Source organism: Gallus gallus, chromosome 11 (assembly GCF_016699485.2).
Source record: "Gallus gallus isolate bGalGal1 chromosome 11, bGalGal1.mat.broiler.GRCg7b, whole genome shotgun sequence".
In the NCBI taxonomy this organism is placed as follows: Eukaryota; Metazoa; Chordata; class Aves; order Galliformes; family Phasianidae; genus Gallus; species Gallus gallus.
The window spans coordinates 18226119-18250897 of NC_052542.1; the positions used below are offsets into that span (position 1 = coordinate 18226119).

The 24779-nt window shown below is 56.1% G+C and overlaps 1 protein-coding gene and 1 long non-coding RNA gene across 7 annotated transcripts in view; one reads left to right on the plus strand and one right to left on the minus strand.

Moving 5' to 3' along the window:
* ACSF3 (acyl-CoA synthetase family member 3) overlaps positions 1–23992 on the plus strand; it is a 40710-nt gene extending 16718 nt beyond the window's left edge. For 2 of the 6 annotated variants that reach the window (XM_004944307.5, XM_046899642.1), the window contains 5 exons: positions 3503–3615; positions 11656–11782; positions 22326–22460; positions 22602–22713; positions 23435–23992. In XM_004944307.5, coding sequence (XP_004944364.1) covers positions 3503–3615; positions 11656–11782; positions 22326–22460; positions 22602–22713; positions 23435–23552 — 605 coding nt within the window. In that variant the 3' untranslated portion in view covers positions 23553–23992. Of the gene's footprint in view, positions 1–3502; positions 3616–8597; positions 8854–11655; positions 11783–12486; positions 12572–22325; positions 22461–22601; positions 22714–23434 lie in introns of those variants that run through there. The other 4 variants (XM_425134.8, XM_040707191.2, XR_001468515.4 and 1 more) reach the window with 4 other exon arrangements.
* Positions 14851–17086, minus strand: LOC124417138. Its single transcript, XR_006931206.1, has 2 exons — positions 17030–17086; positions 14851–15520 (listed from the first exon to the last, which is right to left on the minus strand). It is a non-coding gene; the product is annotated as an uncharacterized LOC124417138 (long non-coding RNA).
* Positions 23993–24779: the final 787 nt, after the last annotated feature.

The window sequence follows — 24779 nt, forward strand, 5'->3', positions numbered from 1 at the left end:
TGTCCGTGCTACAAGCATCTGTCTCAAAGGTGATCCATCCCAGCCTTCAGATGCAGGTTCCCTTGGTTGGGTAAACCCAGGGACCCTCACACCTGCCACTGGGTTTCTCTCAGAGCAGAAGCAGCACACGTCCTGCTCTGCTGCTTCACAAGCTTCATTCTGCCCTTGAGGAGAGGTGCTGGGGTTGTCCTGCCCTCCTTCACCCCCTGGCGGGGCTGGGGAAGGGCAGAGCCCTCCATGTCCAACAGGTGTCCTTGGTGCTGTGGCACTGCCCCATAGGGCGCAGATCCAGAAGGCCATGGGGGAGGGGGGGGGGGGAGGTAGTTCTCATTTCCTAAAGAAGAAAAGATGAAAGATTTGAAAGATAAATGTTTGCTTGTATATGGTTAAAACCCTGCTTAAAATGCCTCTGTTTTCACCAGCTCTCATTCTAATCCCCCTGGTGCTGTTACTGTGAAGGGAGATGAATAATTCATGGACCGAGAATGCCTCACTGGGCCTAATCACCACTTTAATTGGAGGTTTAGATCAGAGGCAGCTAATAGCTCCTACAGAGGGGACTCGCTGTATTGTTGACAGTGAGATCGCTGAGTGCCTTATCGTTGGCCTGTTTCAATTCTCCCAGGACAGCACTGCACATAACAGCATCAAGGTCCCCAGATACCGGAGGACACAGACCGCAGGGCCAATTAAATTTATCTGGGAAGAGCTGACAACTTTTTTAAACAGAGGAGAGCCGGTGAGGAAGAATAATGGTGTCAGTCCTTCCTGACTGCAGCCTGACACTGTGAACGTGCTGCCAGCCTTGCTGAGCATCCCAGAGCGTGCAGCCTGGGGACAGCTGGAAGGGCACAGGGAGGGGAAGGAGCAGGGATTGCTCCTGGTTCCAATTCTGAGAGGTGAACGGCGCTGAGTTTTGACTCCCTTCTGATGCCACCTGATTTGGGTCTCATATCCCCTCCCTGCAGACACCCATGGTCAGGCTGGAGGGGCTCTGAGCGCTGGTGCAGCTGTGGATGTCCCCGTTCGTTGCAGGGAGTGGGGCCAGGTGGCCTTTAGAGGTCCCTTCTAATGCAAACCATTCTGTGATTGTGGTGCTGTGCCTTTGCAACCTGCACAGCCAACCACCGAGCTTTGGAGTTGGCGTGGCGTGTGTCTTAACACATCATGGTACATACATGGTGTGTGTCTTAACACGTCGTGATGTGTGCTTTAACACATCACCCAGGCCTGAGGAGCTCTAGTCATTGCCTGTGCACAAATTGTATCAGTGCTGTCAGCCCCGTGTAGCTCTGATCACTGCTGTGAGCATTTTCAGCCTTTACAGATACCCATTTGCAGGTTTATCATTCTTCTGAAATGCCAAAAAACTTTTCCAGGCTGAACATAAGGACACAGCTCCCCGTGTGGGTCTGATTTTACACGTCGGTTCTGCCAAATGGTTGTCTTTGTGTTTCTTTGGAGGCATTGTGTTGGTGTTTGATATTTCATTCTGAAAGACTGGGACCCGAAGTGGCCGCTGGCATTCAGTGCTGCTGCCCATGGGTCAGTCTGTTGCATTCTGCATCGAGGCTGGCAGCTCGCATACAGCAAAGGAGCATCTTCCAGGAAGGCATCGATCTCATCTTAATGCAAAGGCTTCCAGGGCTGGCAAACCTGTGGGAGTCTGTGGCAACTCACTGGGCTGCCTGCTGCTCCCCTCCCTGAGCTCTGTGAGACTTCATTTACTCGCAGTGTCTGCTGCCATCCCTTGCCATGTCTTTCAGCCAGGTTTGGGGCTATCAGCACGAGGTATTTTTCACACGGGAGAATTCTAGAAGGTGGCCTTGGCAAGCTCGATGTGCAAACATTTGGCTTGTTTTCCGTGATTTATAGCTTGCTTTGAGTACTCTTGGAGTCTCGTGGCAGGTACAAAACTCTGCTGAAAATACATAAATACCTCTCCCTGGCAGCTCAGTGGCACCTCAGCTCCTGGTGAGAAGAACAGAGCACACCTCCCCTCCTGCTCTGCTGCAGCCCCCTGTCCTGGCCTTCTGGCAGTGAATTTGGCTGTCAGAGCAGCCCTGTGGCAGAAGGACCTGACTGCCTGCAGGAGCTGACCTAAATGCCAAAGGCAGTCTCAAGCTGAACAGACACACGTCACAGACCTGCCGTGTAGCTTTCTGTTTATTTCTTGCCAGATTTGCTAATTGTTAGGGTAGTTTTGCTGCAATAAAATCTCACTCCCTCGTAGCCCATCTGCTCTCAGCTGATCCTGCAGGGATGCCATAAATCTGGGCTACCACGACATATCGATTTCCATGGCAACTGACCAATGTAGCAGACACCAAATCGTGGTGTCACTGGTACCAGGCCTCCAGGGCTTGGATGGGAGAATGAGAGTGGGACAGGGAAATTGCACCTTGAACTCCAAAGCCTGAAATCCAGATCACAGGGGGGAGGCAGTGCCGGGCTCCTGGTCCTGCACACCCCCGCTGTAAGGACTTCCCAATTGGAAAGCACCGCCACAATGGCTGGATGCTCTCCAGGTGGAAGAATCAATCAGCTCGAAATAAAGAGCAGGCTTACCAGTGCAACCTGCCAGCCCTCCCAAGCCACAGGTTGCTCTGTGCCCGATGCATGTTTGCATGCTGGCAGCTCCCTGCTCAAGGGGATGAGTGCCACGAGCCTCATCTTGTGCCGAGAGCTGTCATGTGCCGCTGAGATGCAGGGAACCTGCTGAGCCAGCAGATGCCCCAGTGCCCTGCTTGCTGCTGTGCCTGGAGCCCCCCAGCAGGTTGAGGTCACGGGAGCAAAGCTGCCCTTCCTCTGTGCCTTCTGCTTACTGCAAGGGGCGTGCATTAAGCCGAGGGATGGGGGTGCTGCAGGCGTGGGGGCTCTTGGCAGCAGGACCATCACGGAGCTTAATTGTGGTTGTTGGTGACACTGTGCCACGTTCCCTGGCTTTGAAAATGGAAACCTGGGGAAGAACACTGTGGTTTTGATCTCTGCTTTTCTCCTCTGATGCTCTGTGTACAGCGTATTGATGTCTCATAAAACTGAGGTAATCCCTTGCAATGCTGATACTGGTAAGCCTTTGCCTTCTCTGTCAGGTTCAAGCTATAGAGAAGCAGTGAGCCGCTGTAGCAGTCATTGTGCTCTTTCTTTTCACATCTTCGTGTAGGTTTCATGGTGCAAAACAGCTTCATTACTGAGCCACGAAGCTGTCCCAGTGCCTTCAAAGGCCGTCTAGGGGAGACTGCTCAGGGATGCAGGCACGTTTGTTTTCCCAGGCATTTCCAGCACTGCCTGCTCAGCGAATGGAATATGGCAACACAGTGACATTTGCATGCAGACATGCGACGTGATCAAAGCCTTCCTGAAGGGTAACCCCCTGCAAGGAGCTTCTTCAGCGCCAGCACAGTCTGCAGATGCCACTGAGAGAAAGAGAAAAGCAGCTGCTCTGTTGTATCCTTGGCTTCTTGCTGCTCACTGTTTCAGTCCTGTTCCATTTCCTTCCTAGGTTCCGTGGGGACCCCACTGCCCGGGGTGGAGGTGCGCATTGCCACCGAGACGGTGAAAGGCGGTGGCCGTTCCTACACCATCCACGCTCAGGGAGATGAACATGGCACACAGGTAGCACTCAGCTGCGTTTCTGCTGCTTCGTTCACTCTCAGAGCCCTTTGAAGCCCCGGGGATCAGGGCTGGGGCTTGCACTGCTATTCCCAGGAACTTAGCGATGCCATTTGATCCTCTCTTGCATTCATGTTTTGGCTCAGTATGCCCATGGTGCATTATGGACCCCATGAATGTGGTCCTCCCACACGTCGTCTGAGAGACAGCAACCTGCTGTGGGGTGGGAGGTACAGGCTGTGGCACAAGGGCTGTGGGCAGTGGTGTCAGCAGTTGTGGCTGCAGGCGGGCAGGTGGCACAGCACAGCTCTGCTGCTGGCACACTGCCCGCGAGTGACGGGCTGGTGTCAGTGCTCACACCTGCGGTCACACTCACACAGCCCCACCTGATGCCCTTCCTGCCCTGAGCTGCTGCTGCTGGCACACACTGCTTGCCTGCCTGGTTAATAATTCATAGCAGAGGGAGTGCAGCAGTGGCATTTATTTAACACGAGGAGGACACCGTCTGAGCACTCAGCAGCCCAAGAGCGGTCTGGCTGGGTTTCAGCACAGAAATGAGCTCCGTGGCACCGGGGCTGTCCTTGTTTGGTGTCCTGGGCACCTGCTCCCTCCTGCCTGCGCCACTCAACAGCCCCACATCCCCTTTCCTTTGCCTGTGCCCTCTGGCTTGTGGGAAGGGATCGGTAAATATTTCCTCACTTCCCTCACAGGAGGGCTTTGAGACTCCAAGCTCTGTGGTTAAGGGTTGTGGAAGCTGCAGTGTGGCAGTGGGGGGTCCCGAGGGAGGGCGGGAGGTGACAGCAGGACATGGCACAGCTCTCCCGGGTGCGATAAGCGCATCCGTGGCCCCATCACTTCTCTGGGCATTTCTGCACAGTTTGGTGTTGACGCTGTGAAAAATTACCAAATGTCACATCATGGCTTGCTGGTTCCCCTGTAGGAAATAAACACCTCCTGGCAGCAATAAACGCCTGCCGTCTGCTTTGGTTATATGGCTGTCAGGGCAGGGACCTCTCTCCGTACACACGCAGTGTGGTGCACATCTGCGCTGCTGCACTGATAATAATGAGAGCACCAGCACTGAGTGGCTGTGCTGCAGGACCCACGCACCCTGCACACAGCTCTGCTCCCCACTTCTCTGCACTGCATCCCTGGGTTCCTGCGAGGTCACCGCGTTGTCAGGGCCATCTGCGAGGCGTTCACACCTCGGCTGGGCTGCCACTCACCCGATGCCCTCCCTTTCTGCCCGTGTTTGCCACGGAGATGATTTGCTGAGCTGCAGAGAGCCTCGCAAGGTCACTGCCTTCCCCTCCTGCTCCCTCCTGACAACAGAAGGCAACAGGCTGTCCCCCTGCCAGCACCACCTTCCCCCTCTCGCTGCTGGGGGGTTCTGTTTGCTGTTGCATTTTCACCCTTTGGATGCATTTGTGCACCCTGCAGACAGCAGCCTGGGGACACCCGGTGACACCTGGCCCAGTCCCAGTCCCATGGCATGCTGAAATAAGGGGGTGTGTGTGGTGGGAGCACTTCTGCATCGCCATCCGGTAACTGCGAGCCTGCAGCAGGGGACTGATGCAATTTGCAGAGCTGGTTTCTGGCACACCCTGAAGATCAATAATCTACTTAGCTGGAAGTTTGCTGGATCTCTTTGTTCCTCTCTTCATTTCCCCCCCGTCCCTGGATTGGATTCCTTTAATGCACACGCTCCCCTTGCAGCTCTGTGAGCCCTGTGCTTTCTGACTCCCAGCTCACCCAGGTGTTCCAGCTGCTTCCCATGCTTCCTCCTTGCTAATTGTTGCTGCACCCTCTCCTCAGCACGGTGGTGTGGATTGATTGGGACCCTGGGCAGATGCTGTGCTCCTCAATGCTTCCCAGAGAAGTGGGAGTGGTATAAGTGGACGTGGGCTGCTCCAGGCCACCGCAGCCCATGCAAGAAGCAGTTCCCAAACCTCTAACCTACCCACCGAGTCTCCTGACCGTACAGCTCAGCACATGGAACCACAGAGTGCCTGCACGCAGCAAGGCTCCTCCTTACCTCCCCCCCCCCCCCCCCAGGTGCTCTGTCTTTCCACCCTTTTCCCTGTGACGCTTTGGCAGCCCAGCTCAGTCTGAGTGCCTCCTGCTCCCCGTGTGTGCAGGAAAGGGTTACAGCTTTCCAGCACCGAGCAGTTTGGTTTGCTTTGTTCGGTGCGATGCATATTTCATACGCTCAGCTTCCCAGCTGGCAGCGGCCTGCAAGCCCTGGGAGCTGCTGGGTATTGTCTCTCTCTCCCTCTCTCTCTCTATTTGTTTGTTTGTTGGTTGTGAGGTTTTTGGGTTGTCGTTTTTGTTGGCTTTCTTTCTTTCCTTTTTTTTTTTTCCCTGCTTTCCCAAATTGCTCGCTCACACGAAAGCCAAACCCCGCTCCCTGACAATGGGGGTCTATCAATAGATAAACGGTTTCACAGCTGTACCTAATGCAGCGCTCTAGCCAGGGCTTTTATGGCCAGCAATTTGCTCCGTGATGAGGCTGTGGAGAGAGCTTGTGGGGCGGTGGGCTGCAGGAGCTGGCAGCAGGAGGATGCTGCAGCCATGGGCTTCTCTCTCCTCCCTTCAAGGTTGTAATTATCTCGTTGTTTATCCATATGCAAGCTGTCGTCCTGGACTGGAAGCGGCTCGGAGGCGGCCGTCCCTCCCCGCAGCCACCAGCCCCTCCTGCCCGCCTGCCCGTGCCCCCCGTGGCTCTGCCATCTGCCAGCAGCGTGCTGCACCGTGGGGCTGCAGCTCCTTGCCCTGCGTGCTGCAGGCTGAGGGCACCGGCAGTGCTGCACCTCGCTCCTGCTCTGCTGGGACCTGCCCAAAGAGGGCTGGCAGGGAAGGTCTTCTTTAAGGTGGTTGGTGGGCACGGTGGGGATAGGCTGGTAGCTGGGTTGGATGATCTTTGTGGGCTTTTCGGCCGTTTCTTGGCCAGCACAGTCACTAACTGCATTCTCGTTGGTATTTATACGCCCTTATTCTTTCTGTCTGGTGTTTGATTTGTGGCCAGAGCTGTATTTTTCTCTTGCCTAGGTGTAAAGGTGGAGGCAGAGATTACATTAGCATCACTTCCCAGTGTTCCCCAGCTGAAAGGTGTTGTTATCACAGAGGCAGCTCCCAGGAGCCTGCTTGGCCGTTTCCTTGCACATTCACATTGAGTCCATCTGTCAACAACAACCTCTTTCCACGAGCGCTTCCTTTGGGCTGACCTTTGTCACAGCACCCTCAAGCTATCTATTAATCTCTTTATGATCAGTTTATGCTTTCATCCCCCACCTTCCCCTTTTCATCTCCCGTCCTTTGCAGGGGAAGGACTTCACCCTGGACTTCTCCCTGCCTTGGGATAGCCATCTGTGGTCCTCTTGACCAGGCTTTGGTTCTTCAGCAGATGGATTTCTCTCTGTTCCCGTGATGGCTGTAGATTTCAGCCCCTCTGTGTGCAGCACACTGATGGAGCTGTGGGTGTCCCTGCTCACTGCAGGGGAGTTGGGCCAGATGGCCGTCAGAGGTCCCTTCCGACTCACATCATCCTATGATTCTGTCTCATCCCAGCAGTTCCCCCTCTGGGCTCTGGAGGCTGTGGCCACTGCGGCACATCTCAGAGGTGCTTCCCAGGGAGGAAATCCTGAAGCACAGAGCCAGGAGGCAAAGGAGCAGTGCCTGCCCCAGGGAGCTCACAGCCAAGGAGAGGAGGCAGTGCTGCCTTGGGTGGGTTCACACCAGGAAACAATTAAAGGCTCCGGGCAGCGTCTGCAGTCAGAGCACAGCACAGCCCCTCTGACCCCGACTTTTAAGTGAGGCTTATGGCAAACGAACCGAAGGTGGGATGCTAATTGAATCCTTGCCTGCGCTCTGCCTGCCCCCGAGTGCTCCCAGTGCGCATTGGGAGTCCTCCTGCAGTGCACAGAGCTGGGGGGGCAGGGAGATGTGCTGACATCTCGCCTCGTTTGTTATCTCTGAGGCTTCCAAACAACAGCAGCAGAGGGCTGCTGGCGTCCCTGGAAGTGTGTGACACTGCTGGTTTGTGGAGTTCATATAGATCAAGAAGTTTGGGTCCGTGGATGGGCTGCAGGGAGGACTGTCCGTTCCCAAACGTGGGTTCTTTCTGTGGTTCTTTTGGGGTCGGCTGGAGTTAATCAGCCTGGGAACCCCTAAAGATCAGTGCTGCCTAAAAATATCTACAAGCACTTTTGGTTTTGGTGGAGCAGCGTTTGCTGTTAAGTGTAGGGTTGGGTTCTGTGAAAATAAGAGCAGCCTTCCAGCTGTGCAGCTGCCCTGCTTTTACATCTACAACCTTCCAAAATGAAAAGTAAATTGATTGTGTTACTTCCAGCCTTTTTTGTACGAGTTAACATTGCAAAAGCAGATGTGAAGTGTGGCCTTGTAGATTACAGTCTGGGTTTGGGTGTTTGGGGATTGTTTTCTTTTTCCTTTCTCTGCACCATGTCTCCGAGGAGCAGAAATGTGCCTCTTTCCAGCAGGAGGAAAATAGCTTGTTGTCTGCATTGCCTCCTGCTTGCCTTCTGCAGGGTGCTGCGGGGCACGGAGCTACGGGGAAGGTAATGCCTTCACACAGGCATGCAGCTTAGCAGGGACCTTTCATGATGAATGTGCATGGGAGATTGGGCTGCATGGGAATCTGGTGCCAGGGGTCGGGGACCTGTAGGTTACATGGTGTTCCATGCTTAGTATGGTTGCTTTTTTGGGGTTTTTTTAAGTTACACCTTTGAGAACGGCTAACAGGGATCCGTCGCTTCCATAAACCTCACACGTATCAATTACTGTCTTCTATTAGTCATTTAAAAGGCTGGGTTGCTTAATTATTTTGATGACAGTGATGACTTATTTATAAGGTGGGGAGAAGTGCCAAGCGTTTCCAAGCTGAGCCGCGCAGCGCCGGCCGTGGCAGAGGTGCAGAAGCGATTCTTCCTCTCTGCACATGTAAAGGATTTTGCTTTTCCTTGTTGCAGCAGCACTGGTGCCAGCCCACGCAGCGCTGGGGAAGGAAGAGGCAAATGGAAAAAGGCAGAAGGAGAATGGTGCAAGAGCTGCAGGGCATGAAGGGCACTGCCCCGTCCCACCTCCCCATCCAGGCGGTGCTGCTCTTCTGCTTCACAGGCGTGTGACATCCCTTTGCAGGCTCCCTCCTAAGAGAGGATGCTCTGATTTGCAGCCTCTGGGCCTGCGGTGCTCCCCCAGAAAGAGGTGCAGACGATTCTTTTGAGGGTAAGGAGGGGGCTGCTAGAAGTGAAATGTTTCCCACTGAGTGGCTGTGGCGCTGCGCTGCCGCTGCCGGTGTGAACTGCTGCTTTTCCTCACAGCTCCTCTGCCTCCCTCCCAGCTCTGCTTGTCTAACAAAATGTCATTCCCTCTCCTCTCAAACCTTGCCTTTCAGCTTCCACTCTTTGTCTGCTGAATATTCCTGCTCAGGCGTTTGCAGTGCCTCCCCTGCATCCCAGCACACGGCACGCCGCTGTAAGCCTGCCCCCATCAAAGCTGCTAATTCCATTAAAGTCCATTAGGAACTCCTCTCCTGCCGCTCCCGGAGGATGGGGGGATGGCACATCTCGGAGACCACAAGAAAACAAATGGCCACTTTGAACAAATCGCAGGGCTGCGTGCCAAGCGGGGATTCCCAGCAATTTACAAACCGCCTGCACCGCCTGCTCGGAGAGGGGTAACCTGGAAGCAGGGAAAATACTCACTGTGTAATCACCCCCATTGATTCCTTCTGAGGCTTTATTACAACCTCTTATTTTCATGCGTGGAAAATGGGATCTTATCTGGCGTGCCTCGACTCGCTGAGTGCGTCGTGCAGCAGAGCGCTGCCGGGCAGCAGCCTTGCAAGGCACACCAGGGCTGGTGTTCCAGTCGCTCCAATGCATGAAGGCCGTTGAAAGGTGCATTCAGATGCAGCACTTGGAGAGCTGGCTGGCTGTGCCATCAGCAGCTGTGTGCTCTCAATGCACTGCAAGCAGCCCCCAACACGGGGTACCTCTGAGACGTGATGGGGAAAGGCAACAACGCAGCTGGCTGTGCTGCTGCAGCTCCTGCATTACCTGCGTGTGGCTCTAGCAGGGGTTGGGTGCAGCAGACAGAAGCCTCCAACCCTGAGTTTCAATGCATGCTGTTTTCAAGCTGCTTTCAGTGGGCTGGTTCACATCCCCTGTGCTGCACCGGGGAGCAGCGCCGGTGACATTCGGAGTTCAGCAAGCAAAATCCTATTAAGATAACGTCACGGCCTTTCTGTTTTACTGTTTGCGAGCCAGCCATAACATCATTAAGTGACACAACAGGGAGGTGCCTGCTGCCAAGGAGCGCTGCTCTAGATAAGATGTGGGTTGAGCCTCTGCCAAAATGCGAGTCGATGTGACGGGAAAGTTGGAGCCCGTTCAAGGTTTGGTTCGCAGGAGGAGCAGCAGTGCAGGTACGGGCAGGGCAGGATCAGTGCCCAGGGCTGCCCCGTTCCTGTACCCGTCCTGGGGGCACAGCAGGCACCGGGCTCTCAGCACAGCCTCGTTTATGCTGTCGTCATCAACAAGCAGGAGGCATCAGATGGGGTGGTGTGGAGGAATGCAGGGCAGCTGCAGCGGGTCCCTGAGGCACTCACCTCTGCCTTCCCCTCCGAGCCCCGTCGGTGCAGTCAGAGGCAGCCTGATAGCTCCGGGGATTGGCTTTGGAGCTCGCACAAGTCATTAAAATGCTGTGATGTGAGGGGAATTCAGATAACTGCTGTCTCCAGCTGAGGCACGGGGGTGCTGGAAGGGGCTGGGATGGAATCGCCCTCGGGAGAAGTATTGGTGATGGGGTTTGAGGTCTGTGCTGCCCACTGGGTGATGTGCAGCTGAACCTGTGGTCCAGCAGCATCCTTACCATGTCAATGTGCAACCAAACTTCCCTTGTTGGCAGTGATGGGCTTTGTATCCCAGGCTGTGGGGGTAGGGCACAAGGAGGGCTCTGGGGGCTCAGCTCAGCTCCTGACACATGGAGATATTGAAGGAGATGGCAGTTCTGTAGAAATGCTTGGGCTGTTTGTGCAGGTCAGCACATCCTGCAAGACAGGACATCAGGAAGAAGTTAGTTGAAACAAAAACTGTGCCCTAGAAGCATCTTTCTAAACATTTTCTGTTAGAGGAGCTTTGGTTGCATCGGAAGCTGTAGGTACAAAGTCTGTCCTGCTCTGCAATCCTGCTGGCTGTTCCAGCATTGCTATTGCTGCCTTCCCTGGTGGCTGCATTTCTGGCATTGCTGCCTTTTGGTGTCCCAGCTGTGTCTGTTCTGCAGCAGCTCGAGCACAGAGTGGCTCAGTGCTCCTGCTGAGTGTGTGCTCCCTGCGCAGGGTGGGAGCAATGTGCCCAAGCAGCTCTTGCAGTGACCTCCTCTCCCAGCAGTGCTTTTGCACATTCTCCCTGCAAAGCTTAATGCAGTGCCAGGAGCAGTGCTGCAGCCGTGCCTCATCTCGCAGCCAGCCTGCCTGCATCCTTAATTGCAGAGCAATGAGCGTGCAGGAGCTGTGAGACACCGTGCCGTGTCGGGCAGGGCTGTAACCTCTCTTATTTCCATCACAGCAGGATCTTCATTTTGTTGCTATAGAAAACCTGCTGGTGCAGGTCTGCAGGGCACCGGGCTGTCACTGAAACCGTTGCCTCGTAGTGAACCCCAAAGAAACCGTGTGTCCTTGGGAACAAATCAGATGGTGTTTCCTGCCACCTCCTTGGGAAAAAAAACACTGTTGGATTGACAGTTTGGGAAAGCGAGGCTTCCTCTCTGTCAACACAGCAGGCTGCAGTATGGCACAGTCTCAGGAACGTGCCTCGTCCCTCTGCCTCCTGCTCCCATCCCCACCAGTCTGCAGGCAGAATCCCAGTGGGATGCGATGACCCGTCCTGCTCCAGAGCTGGGGGGGGGGCGTAGGGGAGACCTGCAGGGAGGGGTGCTCTGGGGGGGGGCAGGGGCTGCTGTGAACCGATGGGCAACGTTCCACCCCCTGGCCATCTCATGCAGGCAGTCTCTCTTTCTCTGTTCCAGGTGACTCCAGGTCTGGAAGGGCAGGAAGGGGAGCTGCTGGTCCGTGGCTCCTCTGTGTTCCGTGAGTACTGGAACAGGCCCAAGGAAACCAGAGAGGCGTTCACACCCGATGGATGGTTCAGGACAGGTACTGTACTGCATCCTGAGGAGGGGGGCAGGAGCTCTGGCTGTGCCCCCAGGGGTGGGTGTGGAGAATGGGATATGGCTTCACCGCGTTCCCCTGCGTTGGAGCCAAGGGGTGGAGTGTCTTTGGGTTGCTGGCTGTAGATGCAGAGTGCAGAGCTGTGCTTGGTGGGACTCAACCACCTCAGCACCTGCAAGCAGTCTGTGATTGAGCTGAACGTAAGCAGGTGTCACATCAGTGACCCCAGGAGCACCTGCACATCCCTGGGGCAGCTCTGCTCTCATCCATTGCTGCTATCAAAGCTGGACCTGTATGGGCCGTGGGTGTGACTATGGGGGGCTCAGCCACTGCCACTGCACTGGAGGTTTCCATGGGATTTCCCTTCTTCATTCCTCATGCCTGGGAAGCTGAGCTGTCTGTGGAGGAATCCCGGGGAGAGCCCTGGAGGTGGCAGCGGGTCAGGAAGGAGGGTTTGGGATTGCCAGAATGTTGCATTCTGAGTTTGTTTTAAGTGAAAAGTCTGCGTCCTCCAAATAAAGAGAGCTCTGAATAAAGAGAGCTCCCAATAAAGAGGCCTTTTGTTTTGAATCTGAGGCTCGCTTTGTTGTTATGTGCTGTGTTGATGAAATCCGAAGGGAGTGTTTCTTTTCCTCGGGATCTGCCTTTCCTTTTTGACCACAAGTGAGAAACGGTTCTGATGTTTGCAGGGATGGCAGCAGCTCTGGTGTCTGATTCTTTCAAATCAGATCTCAGCAGCAGGTAATACTCCAGTAATAACAACACATATTGCAGGTAGGTCCCCGGTAGGTTTTATCTAATATCTTGAAAACATCTGCTATGCTCTGCCAGCAGTGCTGACCGCCCCTACCCAAAGCTATGCTGGGGCAGCAGGGCCTGGGAGAGAGCTCATAACATGGGATGACAAGCTCAGGGGGTGGGATGCCTGATTCCCACCCAACCTTCACACCTGAGCAGTTCGAACATTCCCATTCCCCCCTTTTTCAGTACAGCAACCCAGGAGCACGGGGCTGGGTTTGGGATGCCCTCCTTGCCCTGTTATTTATCACCCACTTGTGAGGAAGCAGTGATTTCTGCTGGGCATCCCATCGTGGGCACAGCGCTGGGTGTGGGGCAGTCAGCTTCAGACATTTCTATTCTTTATTTTTTTTTTTTTAGTCAACACTCCTGATGAATATTTCAGATGGGAAGGAATAGCATGCATTAATTATTGCAAAGAGATGTCTTTAGGAGAAAATGATTTTGAAATTCAGTTTAATTTCATTGTAATGCGCCGCAAACAGGAAGGGAGTATGTGTGTTTAATTGGCTCTCGGGGGTAAGGCCTGGAAGATGGCATGCCTTTGTCACAGGCCATTAGTGATACAGACTGCATAATGAGAGAGTACAATCAGCTCACAGCTGCCGGCTCCTACGGGGAGAGAATGATATTAAATAGAAATCAGTATAAATTAAACTTAACCCTTTCGCTGGCTGAGCTGAGAGGAAAGCCTGGGGCTGGGGATATCAGGGGGTGCCAGCAGCACTCCGTCCCTCACAGCAGCCCCGGGAGGACGGCAGCTCCTCATCCTCTCCTCACCCCGTTGCCCTACTCTTTGCCTTTCATTTTTTCCCATCTCCTGGCTGCTGTCTGCAGGCCGAGTGGCGCTGGAAAGGTGAGGCTGCTGGAGGGCGAGGTGATGCCATAGGGACAGTGGCAGTGCCAGCCCGCGTGGGTCATCACCAGGTGACAAAGCAGCTTGGCACGGTGCTGCTGGGCAGTGGCAGGTCCCCTGCGCTCCACTGGGACTTGGAGAGTTGGAGAGAGCGAAGCAGGAGGCGGTGGGGAGCACACGGCAGCTGTAATTTAGCACTCTGCTGATTGCTAATGGCAATCTGAAAAAGCAGCGGGTCAGCAAATGAAGAGTAATTACTGCAAGGGAAGAGCAGGCACTGCTCGTGCTGCACCTCGTGGTGAACCCGGCGCTGCTCGGCGTGGCACCGTGATGGGGCACTGCATGCGTTCCTCCAGTGCTTTGCAGCATCTGGTGCCCCGCTTCCCTGCTCATGGAGGGCTGTGAGCAGCGTGGGGCTCCGCCTGGGCACGGAGACAAGAGAGGGTCTCGTTTCCTCCCCTGGCTTTGTGATTTGGGGTAGCCCGGGAGCCCCGAAGCCCGGGGTGTTTTCCAGGCTGCGTTCTGCAACGGGAGGCTCCCAAAGGAACCTTTCGTTTCTGAGCCTTTTCTGGTTGCAGGTCGTTTATTTCCCAGCACTTTCCTCAGGCCGGTTCTCTTTCTGCTTGCAGTCCCTGTAAATCATGCCAGCGTGTGTATTTTTCAGAAGGTATTAAAAACCAACACTTCCATGGCAGCAGTCATTTTGCTCCTGATTGACAGCCGCTTTATTAAAACCCATTTTTCTCCCATGAAACTCTCTCAGCAAGGAGAGCAGCATCACATTGAGTGCCACGGCAGGGAGGAACGGCTCCAGCAGCTCCCAGGGAGCAATGAGGAGCTCTGTGCAACACCTGCACGCCTGCGAGCACCAGAGGGCAATGCAATGCATGGAGGAACACTGCACAAACATCCCCCTGCGAATGTGCCCACTCTGGGGAGAAGGAACACGTGTGTGTGTGTGTGTGTGTGTGTGTGTGTGTGTGTGTGTGTGCACTGCAGGAAGGAACGCAGCACGGCGCTGCTGTGACCTTTTGGTGCATTCGGGATGTTGGCTGCAATGGGATGTGGCCAAAGTCTGGGTGTTGCAGAGGTGATTTACTGCCGCTCCCTGCCTCTTGATTTCCTCACATTTGCACCGTTGTCTGCCTCTCCCTCTGCAGCTCTCGTTGCCATTGGAGTGAATTTGATTATCCGTATTGTATTGGTGTTGCTGACAGAGCTGCTTAGATCAGAATCCCCTCCGGCCATTCCCAGGGAGACCGCGGGGTACCCCCATCTGCTGCAGGCAGAAGTGCTGAGCCCCAAAGGAAGGTGCTGAGCTCCCAAAGGAAGGTGCTGAGCTCCCAAAGGAAGGGGCTTCCATTCCCATTTGCCATACCTCCAGAAAATTGGAATCTGGTGTATTTGGAGAGATTTATTTTCAATTACAGGTTAAGGCTGAGACATGAAATAGCACCGGGCCAGGAAGTAATGCATAAATCCTGCAACAAATCCATGTATCTCCGCTCCATATAATAAGATTTTATTGATTGCTATATTGTATCTGTCAGAATAAAACTCTCATAATGCGTGCATCGGGATGGAGAAGATAGAAAGCCTGCTGGTGGTAGAATCTGATTCAGGAATCAATGCGCTTTGATTAATAAGTCGTTAAGAAAGTAAGAGTTATTTAACTTGTTGGGCGAACGTTTCGGAATGATGACTCATCTTTTAACTTACTTTCTTCAAGCTGCATTTAAGAAAACAATGTTGTAGCTGTTCTTCATATTGTCAAGTTCTCTTTCTGCTCTTCCTCTTCCCTTCCTGTTCTCTCTTCCCTTCCTCTTCCTCTTCTCTAACTTTCCTTCCTCTTCTATCCTCTTCCCTTCCCCTTTCCTCCTCCTCTTCCTCTCTTCTTCCTCTCCTCCTCTTCTCTTCCTCTTTCTCTTCCTTTTTCTCTTCTCATTCTCTCCCCTTCCCTCTCCTCACATGGCTCCAGCACAGCACTTTACCCGGCCCGTGCCCATCTCTGCAGGCAGACAGGTGTTTCCCTGCCGAGGGAATTACATTTGTGGGAGTAGCACTGACACCTGAAACAGAAAACACTTTTGCTTGATCAAGGCAGATTATAAATAGAAATGCATCTCATTAGCATCCTAATCTGCAGGTTTTCTGTTTGTTTGCGGCGTCTCTCCTAGTCATAAATTCAGTTAATGCAAATTCCGGGTTTTTTTAATAATGATTCCTTAATTAGAATGTGTTGCAGGTAGGATCGCAGCCCGGCGTGAGCAGTGGCACCCATAGGGTAGCCCTGTGCTCTGCAGTGGGGCCGTCCAGCAGCAATGTGGGCCCAGACCTCCACCAGCCCTCACTGAAGAGGTGTTTGTATGCATAAAGAAGTTTATTCTTTCTCTGGCAGCAATAAGCAGACAACACAGTCAGATTTGCCCCATGGTTGGCAGCCCAATGGCCACAGAGCACAGTGAGATGGAGCCCGTGTATTTCCATGACTGCTTGTGAGAGCGATGTTTCCAGCGGTCCAGGGAGTGACTTTGGATTTCTGTAGCTGTAAATGAGAGCAGCTTTTGGCACAGAACTTGTTTACTCTTCCACAAGGCTCCGCTCTGCTTGCAGCAAGCATCGTGGATGCCAACCGTTGACTGTTCGAGAAGCTCCAGTGTCCGGAGTGCAACCTCAGAGGGATGGAGCAGTCACAGCCCGAGTGCAGGGCAGTGGGAACAGCAGCTGCCCACACCTCCCAGCCACAGGCTCTGCTCTCAGCCTTCACCTCCCAGGCTGAGCTCTGTGCTTTGCTTTTGCAGCACCTGGAGGAGGGCTCTCTCCATTATGACCACAGGTGATGACAGAGCCCCATCCCAGCTCTGGCCAGGCTGTACTGCGGAGCTCTGTGAGCCTGGTGAAGCAAGAGAGCTGCGGGCTCACGTGTGGGCTGAGAGGGGGACCGGTGGTAGCAGGAATGAGTATGGAATGCATGAAGAAATGTGCTGAGCAGCACTCCTCCTGGCTCCGGGCAGACCTGCTTGCTTGCACCAAAAGTCCTCCCATTGCTCCAGGCTGATTTACAATGGATGGTGTTACACCGTAAGCAGAAGCGTAGGCTTCGGTATCTTTAAGCAAACAATTTAAGCAGATATCGTGCTGCATATCCCATTGCTGCCTCTCCAGTCAACATCCTCCCCTCCTTATCTCTGCCTTATTTAATAATCCATCTCACGAGGGGCCGGGCCAGGTTGCTGCATGGAGAAGAGGCATTGCATTCCTCAGCTCAGGTGTAATTGATCCCTCAGCCGCTGTGCGGAGGGGCAGAAACCAAAGCAGAGGGGTTCTGCCTAATGCTTTTGTTATTACAACCACCATTCTTAGCCATGCACGCGTGGTTACCACGCTCTGCAGTGCTCCCAGCTGAGCAGCAGCCGCGTTCCACCAGGCTGCCACACCTTGCAGCGTTCACTTATTTATTACTCCTGGAGTTTTCTTTTTCATCTCGTTGTCTGCAGGGATTTCTATAAATATTTAAATGCTAATGTGAAGAAAAAAAAAAAAGAAAAAAAAAAACCCCGTTTCTCATTTTTACTTACCCGTTCTCTTTTCTGGCTTGTCCTCTGGGCAAACCCATCTGCAGTAACTCTGGCTGTGAGGGGGGGTCCCTCCACCCAGCCTGCTTGTATCAGTCACCCACGAGCTCCTGCTAATGATGAGCCTCCAACGCCCTGCCTGGCTGGCTTAAGGGAGCACTGCAAGGCTGGGCTGCGTGTGTTCTCCCAGTGGCATAGACTGCAGGGAGTCGTGGGGTCACTGTCCCTTGGGGTGTCCCACACCTGCAGAGACGTGGCACTGAGGGATGTGGTTATGGGCACGGTGGGATGCGTTGGGGTTGGGCTTGGGGACTGTAGGGGTCTTTTCCAGCCTGAATGATTCGGTGATTCTGTGATTGCTTGAGAAAATGGGCAGTGTTGTGCAGGGACCGGCCAGCACAGCTGGGCAGTGTGGACAAACCCTTCGTTGGGTCCAAATACCAGAGAAGTCCCACTGCCCAAAGTGGGACCGTCCGGCTCGGGGTCTCGGTGATGTGGTGGCACAGGGCATGGCACCTGTGGCTGGGTTGGGGTGCAGGACACAGGGGGGGATTTTGCACCGAGTGGCCTGCGGGGCGGTAATGGAGCTAAGAGAGCCAGCAAGCTGCGAGGGGAGACGTGGGTACAGCGTGGGGTCAGCAAGCATCGTCCTGGCATCTTGCCCTGCTGCAACGAGCTCCAGAAGCTGTAGGGCTGCAGCTGGGAAGAGGAGGGATCGCTGATGTATCAGCCGAGACGAGGCCAGCAGCAGGTCCCCGGCGTGCCCTGGGAGCAGCGTGCAGAGCAGGGCTCGGGATTACCACCCGGCAGTCAGATTTCTCTTATCTGCAGCTCTCTCCTTGCAGGTAGCAGCTCCATCTGTGCTCAGCGAGCGGTGCCTTGCTAGCACGGCGCTTTGGGAGATGCCCTTGGGTGCAGTTCTGTTCCAGGTGGAAATGCCAGGGGAGGCTGTGCAGCCTTTCATCTCTGCAGGGCTCTGCCCTTTCTCACCACGCAGCTCCGCCGCGTGCAGAATGCAAACAGACATCCCCTCACGGAGCGTGACACGAATTCATTCCAGGCTGAGCAGGGTTTCTTTTTTGCCTTGCTTTTCCTTTTCCCAGTGCTGCGTGCGCGAGTTTGGAAGCGTGGAATCGGCTGCTGAGCTCACAGCTCTCGGAATGGGCAGTCAGGGTGGGCACGGGGTCCGTCCTCTGCCCGTGTGCCATCGGTGCTGCTGGGAGCCAGGTGTGTGCACGGGGAGGTGAGGATGCCCCCGAGCTGCAAATCTCCCTGGCAATTTTATTATGTAAATAAATGGTGCTTGCACATCCACCTGCTGCTGCTGCTGCTCGTGGTGGTGTTCGTGGCAAGGTATGTAAACAATCAGCGATTCTGCTCTAATAGATTTATTTCCTTTCTTGTGAGCCATTAAATTACCTCCAGGCTTCGTGCAGGTACCGATCTGCAGCAGCGTCACAGCCCGGCTCTGCCTCAGTGGTCTGCAAAGGGTGGCAGCCACCCATCACCCCCCGATGTTGCAAGCACCCTGCCCCACACAGGGGGGTATTTTGGGATGTCTGACCTTGCTGCAGACTCCCACCATCCCCATACCAGATCCCATTTGCAGCTCAGGCAGCAGCAAACTCCCCAGCGCTGGGCTGGGCTGGGTGAAGGCAAAACCCTCATCTGGGAAATGGGGAGTCCTCATCCCAACCCCTGGGAGCAGAGCACTGAGCCCCCAGGGTGTGAAGCTGCGCACCTGGAGGGGGCTCTGGGCTGCAGGTCGGGCTGCAGAACCCTCTCCCTTTGGAGGGGCTTTTGCGCTTCACCCAGGCAATGCCAGAGCCATGGGAGATGCTGTGGAGGGAGATGATTTCCTCATTAATAATTGCTGCGTTATCCATATGCATGCATTTCGTAAAGAAGTCCCAACCTCCCCCTCCCTTGTTTGCTTTCCCCCTCCACCAGCTTCGATGCGTTATTAATGCTTGCAGCACAAACCAACCTCTGCCCTTGGTGTGCTGCGGCTGAGGGAGCCCTGAGCTCAGTGGTGGAGCAGGGCAGGAGTGGGGCAAGGCAGCCAGACCTCAGCTCCGTCCTGCCCTGCATCACCCTGCTGCATGGCAGCAGTTCTGTCCCAGCAGCAGCTCGCTCCAGCAGCCCAGGCTGAGGAGGTGCTGCAACCAGCTTGACTCTCGGCACACGGCTTGGATTCTGGGCTCCTCCATCTCTATGCTCCTCCTGGCACCGGTGTAGTTGTGGCTGTTGGTCAGTTGGCTGTTTTGCTTCTCCTGCCCGGGACGTTTGGAGGGGAGGATGCTGAGGGGCTCCTTTGTGCATGCTGAATGCACGGGAGAGGTGAGCAGAGAGCCCTCTGCACCCAGGGCAGGTAACCTGCATGAGGCCCTGCTCCACCGCACAGCCCAAATCCTGCATTTCAGAGGTGCTAATTGCTGCTAATTAGCTACAATTTGTTCTCTAACCTCTGGAGCAGCCTGTTCGTAGCCAAGATGTCTGTCAGCAGCGACACGCATTATTCATCCCGATGCCATAAATCAACCAACCTATGGTTGCTGGTTATTTAGCCTATCATTTAGCGTTTCGTTACATAGGTGCATCGCCCTCAGAGCCTCCCGTGGTCCCCAGCACAGCACGCAGTGACCTCCGCTGCAGTGAGCATGGAGGTGCTGAGCAGGGCAGGGTCAGAGCTTTCTGCACACAGAGCTGCTCCCCCACGCAGCCCCCCAGAGCTGGAGCTTCCCCCCCTTTGCCACCTCCAAGGAGGTAACGGGAGCAGCCCCGCTGTGTCCGCGCATCCCCGCGTGCTCCATCCCTCCCTCTGCCATTGCTCCATAAATAAATTCCCCCAGTCCATCCCAGCACACTGTATCAATCTTGTTTAATAGACTGGAAAGCTTATTGCGTGGCGGCAGGTCGCGAGGAGTGTCGGGGTGATGGATTGCGCCTTCCCGCAGCCGAGCGTCGGTGATGTATAATGAAATATTTATGATTTATTCCAGCTAATAAACCGGAGTGAAGTGTGTGATGTATGCGAGCAGATGGGGGATCTATCGATGCAGTTTGCATTGGGGAGGGGGAGGGAAAGGTGTGTGTCCGCAGCGCGGATCGCACAGCCCCATCCCTCAGGGTGGGCGCTTTGCTGTGGAGGGGATGGATTGATTCCCAGAGGAGTCCTTCAGTGCTCACCTGCTGACTGCCTGCCCGCCCCCATCTCCTCCCACAGCTGCTCTCAAGCAGTGGGAAGAGATCTTCTTTGAGCTTTGCATCTGGGGCTGTGCTGGGAGCTTGTGCCGTTTGGGACTGGGGGCTGCAGGGTTGTCATTGCCATAGAGTCACAGAGCCATGGAATGGTTGGGTTGGAAGGGTCCTTGAAGATCATGGAGCCATGGAACGGGTTGGGTTGAAAGGGTCCTTGAAGATCGTGGAGCCATGGAATGGATTGGGTTGGAAGGACCTTCAAGATCCTAGAGTCACAGAATGGACCCTCCCAGGTCCTCAAAGGTCATGGAGCCATGGAATGCGTTCTCCATTGGCTGTGCTCTGTAGGTCTGACCTCAGTGCCTGGGTTTTCCCAGCTCAGCCCTGGCTCTGCATCCCAGCCCGGTCCCTGCTCCTCTGGGTTCACCTGAAGGGCTCCTTTTTGTGCATTTCTGCTGTCTCAGAGCTCCTCCAGCATTTCATTTCTCCAGCCGAGGCGTTCTCTCGCTCAGCAGTTTGCCCAGTGTTTGCTCATGGCACCTTTGATGTTGCAGCACTGCAGCATTTGCCAGCAACGCGCTGACCATCGTGCAGGGCTGTCAGCACAGGAACTGGGCAGCATTTGTTCTGCAGCTCTGCTCCATGCAGCCTTTTGTTCAGCTTAGGACTGAAGCTGGGAGACCTCTCTGCTTTGCAAACCAAAGGCCGCGGGGGCTCTCCCATCTCTGCAACAAGCATTTTGCAACTCGAAACTCATTGCAGAAATCTCTGGGGCTTGCATTTGGAAACAGGGTTTCCATTGCAACTCGTGGGTTTCCGAGGCATGCGTGTGGCTGTAACAGCCATATCCAAGGAACTCTCTGTAGTCAACCCTTCCCTTGAAAACAGAAGCACTTTTACCCCAAAAACCTCACGTTGAAGGCAAAGGTGATACGGTACACACCTTCCTTCAGTGCCTGCTGGGCTGAGCGCTGCGAGGTGGAGGTGCTCCATGGAGGTTCCCTATGTGGGCAGCACGTGGGGATGCCCGGCCCCATCCTGGGGCTCAGCACTGTGCCCCGGTGCCTCACCAAGGCCTCTGCCCCCAGCTTGGCTTCCTCAGCACACAGCACGGCACAGCCCCAGCACCTCGCCAAGCAGATGCCCGCTGAGCATCTTGAAACAAATCCAAAGGCAGCGCTGATGGCTGCTGTCAGGGAAACAATAATCCCACGGCCTCGCAGCATCAGCTGCGCCCCAGCGCTGTGCCGTGTGCCGGGGGCTGCTGCTGCCTGCTGGCTTTGTTCCATGGGAGGAGCGTGGCGTGGGGTCGCAGGGTGCAGCCTCACCGCCCCGTGTCTCCATCCCCATGTGGCTGTGAGGAAGGGAGCCACGGCTGAGCCCTGAGGAGCTCGCGGTGCTGCACGGAGGGGCGGCAGGGAGCAGCTGTGCCACAGCCAGAGCTGCTGGTGCAGGAGCAGGGTGACATCCGTGTGCACCTCCCGCTCCTGTGCTGGGAATGCATGGCAGCAGAGCGTGGCTCGGGAGTTGGTGTCATTGCATGGGGCTCCAAACCTCACCTGTCACCTCTGCTGTCCCCTGGGAGCAGGGCGCAGGGATGCTGGGAGCTGCCTTCCTCAGTGGGGAGATACAAAGGCGGAGATGTGCTATGAGGGTGAGGATGGGGGGGGGGGGCAGCGCTGAGAGCCCCCCCCCCCGCCCCGTGCTGCCATCTGAAAGCACAGCCCCCTCCTCCTCGCCCACCGCTTGGCGAAGGCGCTATTAGCAGGATGTGAGTAATCATCTTAAGTAGCTATCAAAGTGCAACAGCTTGTTAAGCATTTAGCCGGGCTGCGCTGTCGTGACCCCTCCTCAATCTTCCCGCAGCCCCCCCCCCCACCTCCCGTGCCAGAGGGAATTACCAGCACACACCTGCCCCCCCCCCCCACCGCCCACCCAGGGGGGATGGAGCCTCCAGTGGGGCGCTCATCATCCCGACCTGCCCCCCACCTGAGCGCTGCCCTGCTCAGTGCGTGCCTGGGAAGGCCGGCACCCACCCGATGGGGACGCTGTGTGGGGTGGCAGGGGGGGCTCTCAGGGATCCCGCTGTGTTTTGCAGGGGACACAGCAGCCTACCACGATGGTGTTTACTGGATCAAGGGCCGCACCTCGGTGGACATCATCAAGAATGGGGGCTTCAAGATCAGCGCTCTGGAGGTGGAGCGTCAGCTGCTCGCACACCCACACATCACAGGTGGGCAGCGTGTGGGGCCGTGGGGCTGCGCTGGGACCCCTGCCTGCAGCCTGCAGCCTGGCCCTGGGCTCAGAGCAGCTCCGTCAGCCTTTGGGAATGAGCCCCCATCCCCTCAGCCCGCACCCTCTGCTCTCTCCCCAGACGTGGCCGTCATCGGACCCCCGGACGTGGTGTGGGGGCAGCGGGTCAGCGCCGTGGTGCAGCTGCGCAGGGGGGAGATGCTGTCGGTGAAGGAGCTGAAGGAGTGGGCCAGGTGAGGGCTGCAGCACCCGCAGTCACTGCTTCCAGGCAGCAGCGCTGATGTGCTCCCGGCATTGCTGCAACCACCAGGGCTGGGGGCAGCCGCAGTGGGGGGGCCGGGACTGAGCCGGCGTGGAGGAGATGCTGCCCAGTGGCCGCTGGAGGAGTGGGGGGGACAGAGCCAAACAAAGAGCCCAACCCCTCACTGTGCCGCTGCGGCTGTGCCGGGTCCCCCTGTGCCGCCCCGCTGCTGCCCTGGCATCCCATTGATGCTGGTGTGGGGATGGCTGTGGGCACTGCTCCCCCCGCCCTGTCTCTCCACATTATTTCTCGTGTCACTTCCATCCTGTCGGCCCTTCTCTCGCTCCCTGGCAGGAGACACATGTCCCTCTTCAGCGTGATTCATTCTGTGTCTCTCACGACACATATGGCAGCGGGGCCACGCCGACGGGCACGTTTGGCACCTCGTGTCACCATCGGTGCCAGCGCGCTGCCGGAGGGCCGGGCACGGCCCCAGCTCGGTGACACGCAGCACAGAAGGCAGAGCTTCCCCACTGTGCCCCGCAAAGGGCAGAGGGACATCGTGCCACACCGCTGCTGTGCGCAGCAGGACAGCTGTCAGCACCCCTGGGCACACGCAGGGGGGACACACCCTCAGCGGCAGCCCCCACAGGTGGGCATCTCAGTGGTGAGGGGCTTCGGGTGGGCTCTAACAGCGCGTGCCCACACTGCAGGGACACCATGGCCCCCTACGCCATCCCCACCGAGCTGATCGTGGTGGAGGAGATCCCACGCAACCAGATGGGGAAAGTCAACAAGAAGGAGCTCCTGCGGCGCTTCTACCCGGTGTAGTGCACAGCCTGGAGCCCCACCCCCCCCCCCCCCGAGGGCTCTGCGCTCCTCCGCGTGGAACGGAGCCCCCAAAACTGAGACAGACGGACACACAGCGACTGCAGGGGAAGGGCAGCGCAGGCGGTGGTGGTGTGGAACGCTCAGCCCGGGTCACCCCCACACGGGGGGCTCCGGCCCCACTGCTGCTCAGCCCCACTGCGTGCCAACCCTTTGTGCTACGCCGTCAGCCGCGCAGCCAATTCTGCAACGCGCCAAATAGATCAATATCAAATTATCATGTCTCACATTCATAACTCTTAAGCAAGCAACAATGGGGAGAGACAAGGTCACCGGAGAATAAATCGCAGCCAGAGCTCTTCATGATCCATCACTCCCGACAAGCGCGGCACCCAGCGCCGGCGCCGTGACAACATCATTAATAAAACTCCATAGGAGCGCCATCGATGGCTCTGATGGATGAGCACAGGTAGCAAATGCTGTAGAACACCTGGTTGTCACCCTGCAGCGAGGGGCTCACACGGCCTGGGGGTGTCCCCACCGCCCCCCTGCAGCCCCGGCCCCATGGATGGGGTTGGTCATCCGTGAGGTCACCGTCTCTGCGCCCACTGAGCAAGGCAGGGTCGGTGCGTGGAGCTGAGCGCCAATGTGTGCCCCAAAGCCACGTGCTCTGCTCCCCCCACATCGGGGGTGTGGGGCTGCGTGCGCCCCCTCCCCCCCCCTCCCCCCCGAGTCTCCCAACACTTCACTTGCCAGCCACGTCGGCATCGACGCTCCCATCATATGTACACAGCCATTCCATTACGTGTGGTGGCCACGGGCTGTGAAGCCATCCATCTCCTTCATGGGGGGCTGCAGGGCTGTGTGGGGTGGCGGGCAGCAGGAGGGTGGGCGGCTGGGAGCAGACAGACGGATGGGGACGTGCCAGCGAGCGCCAGGGCTGCGTGGCACCGTGTCCTCCCCTCTGCCACCCCAGCCCTGCTACCACCAGGCTTCAGTGCATGGGGGCAGAGGGCAGCCTTTGTCCCACTGTCACGTGTCCCCAGCCCACGTCCTGTGCCTCGTGTCCCTTTTCCATGTCCCACGTCTCACATCCCCTGCCCCCCCGTCCCTGTCCTCTGCCTCCGTGCCCCATCTCCTACCCCCACCCCACAGAGCTTTGAAGCGGATGCGCTGTGATGGGAGGGGGGTTGGGGGGTGCTTAGGGCACTCCTAAAAGCGAGAATCCCA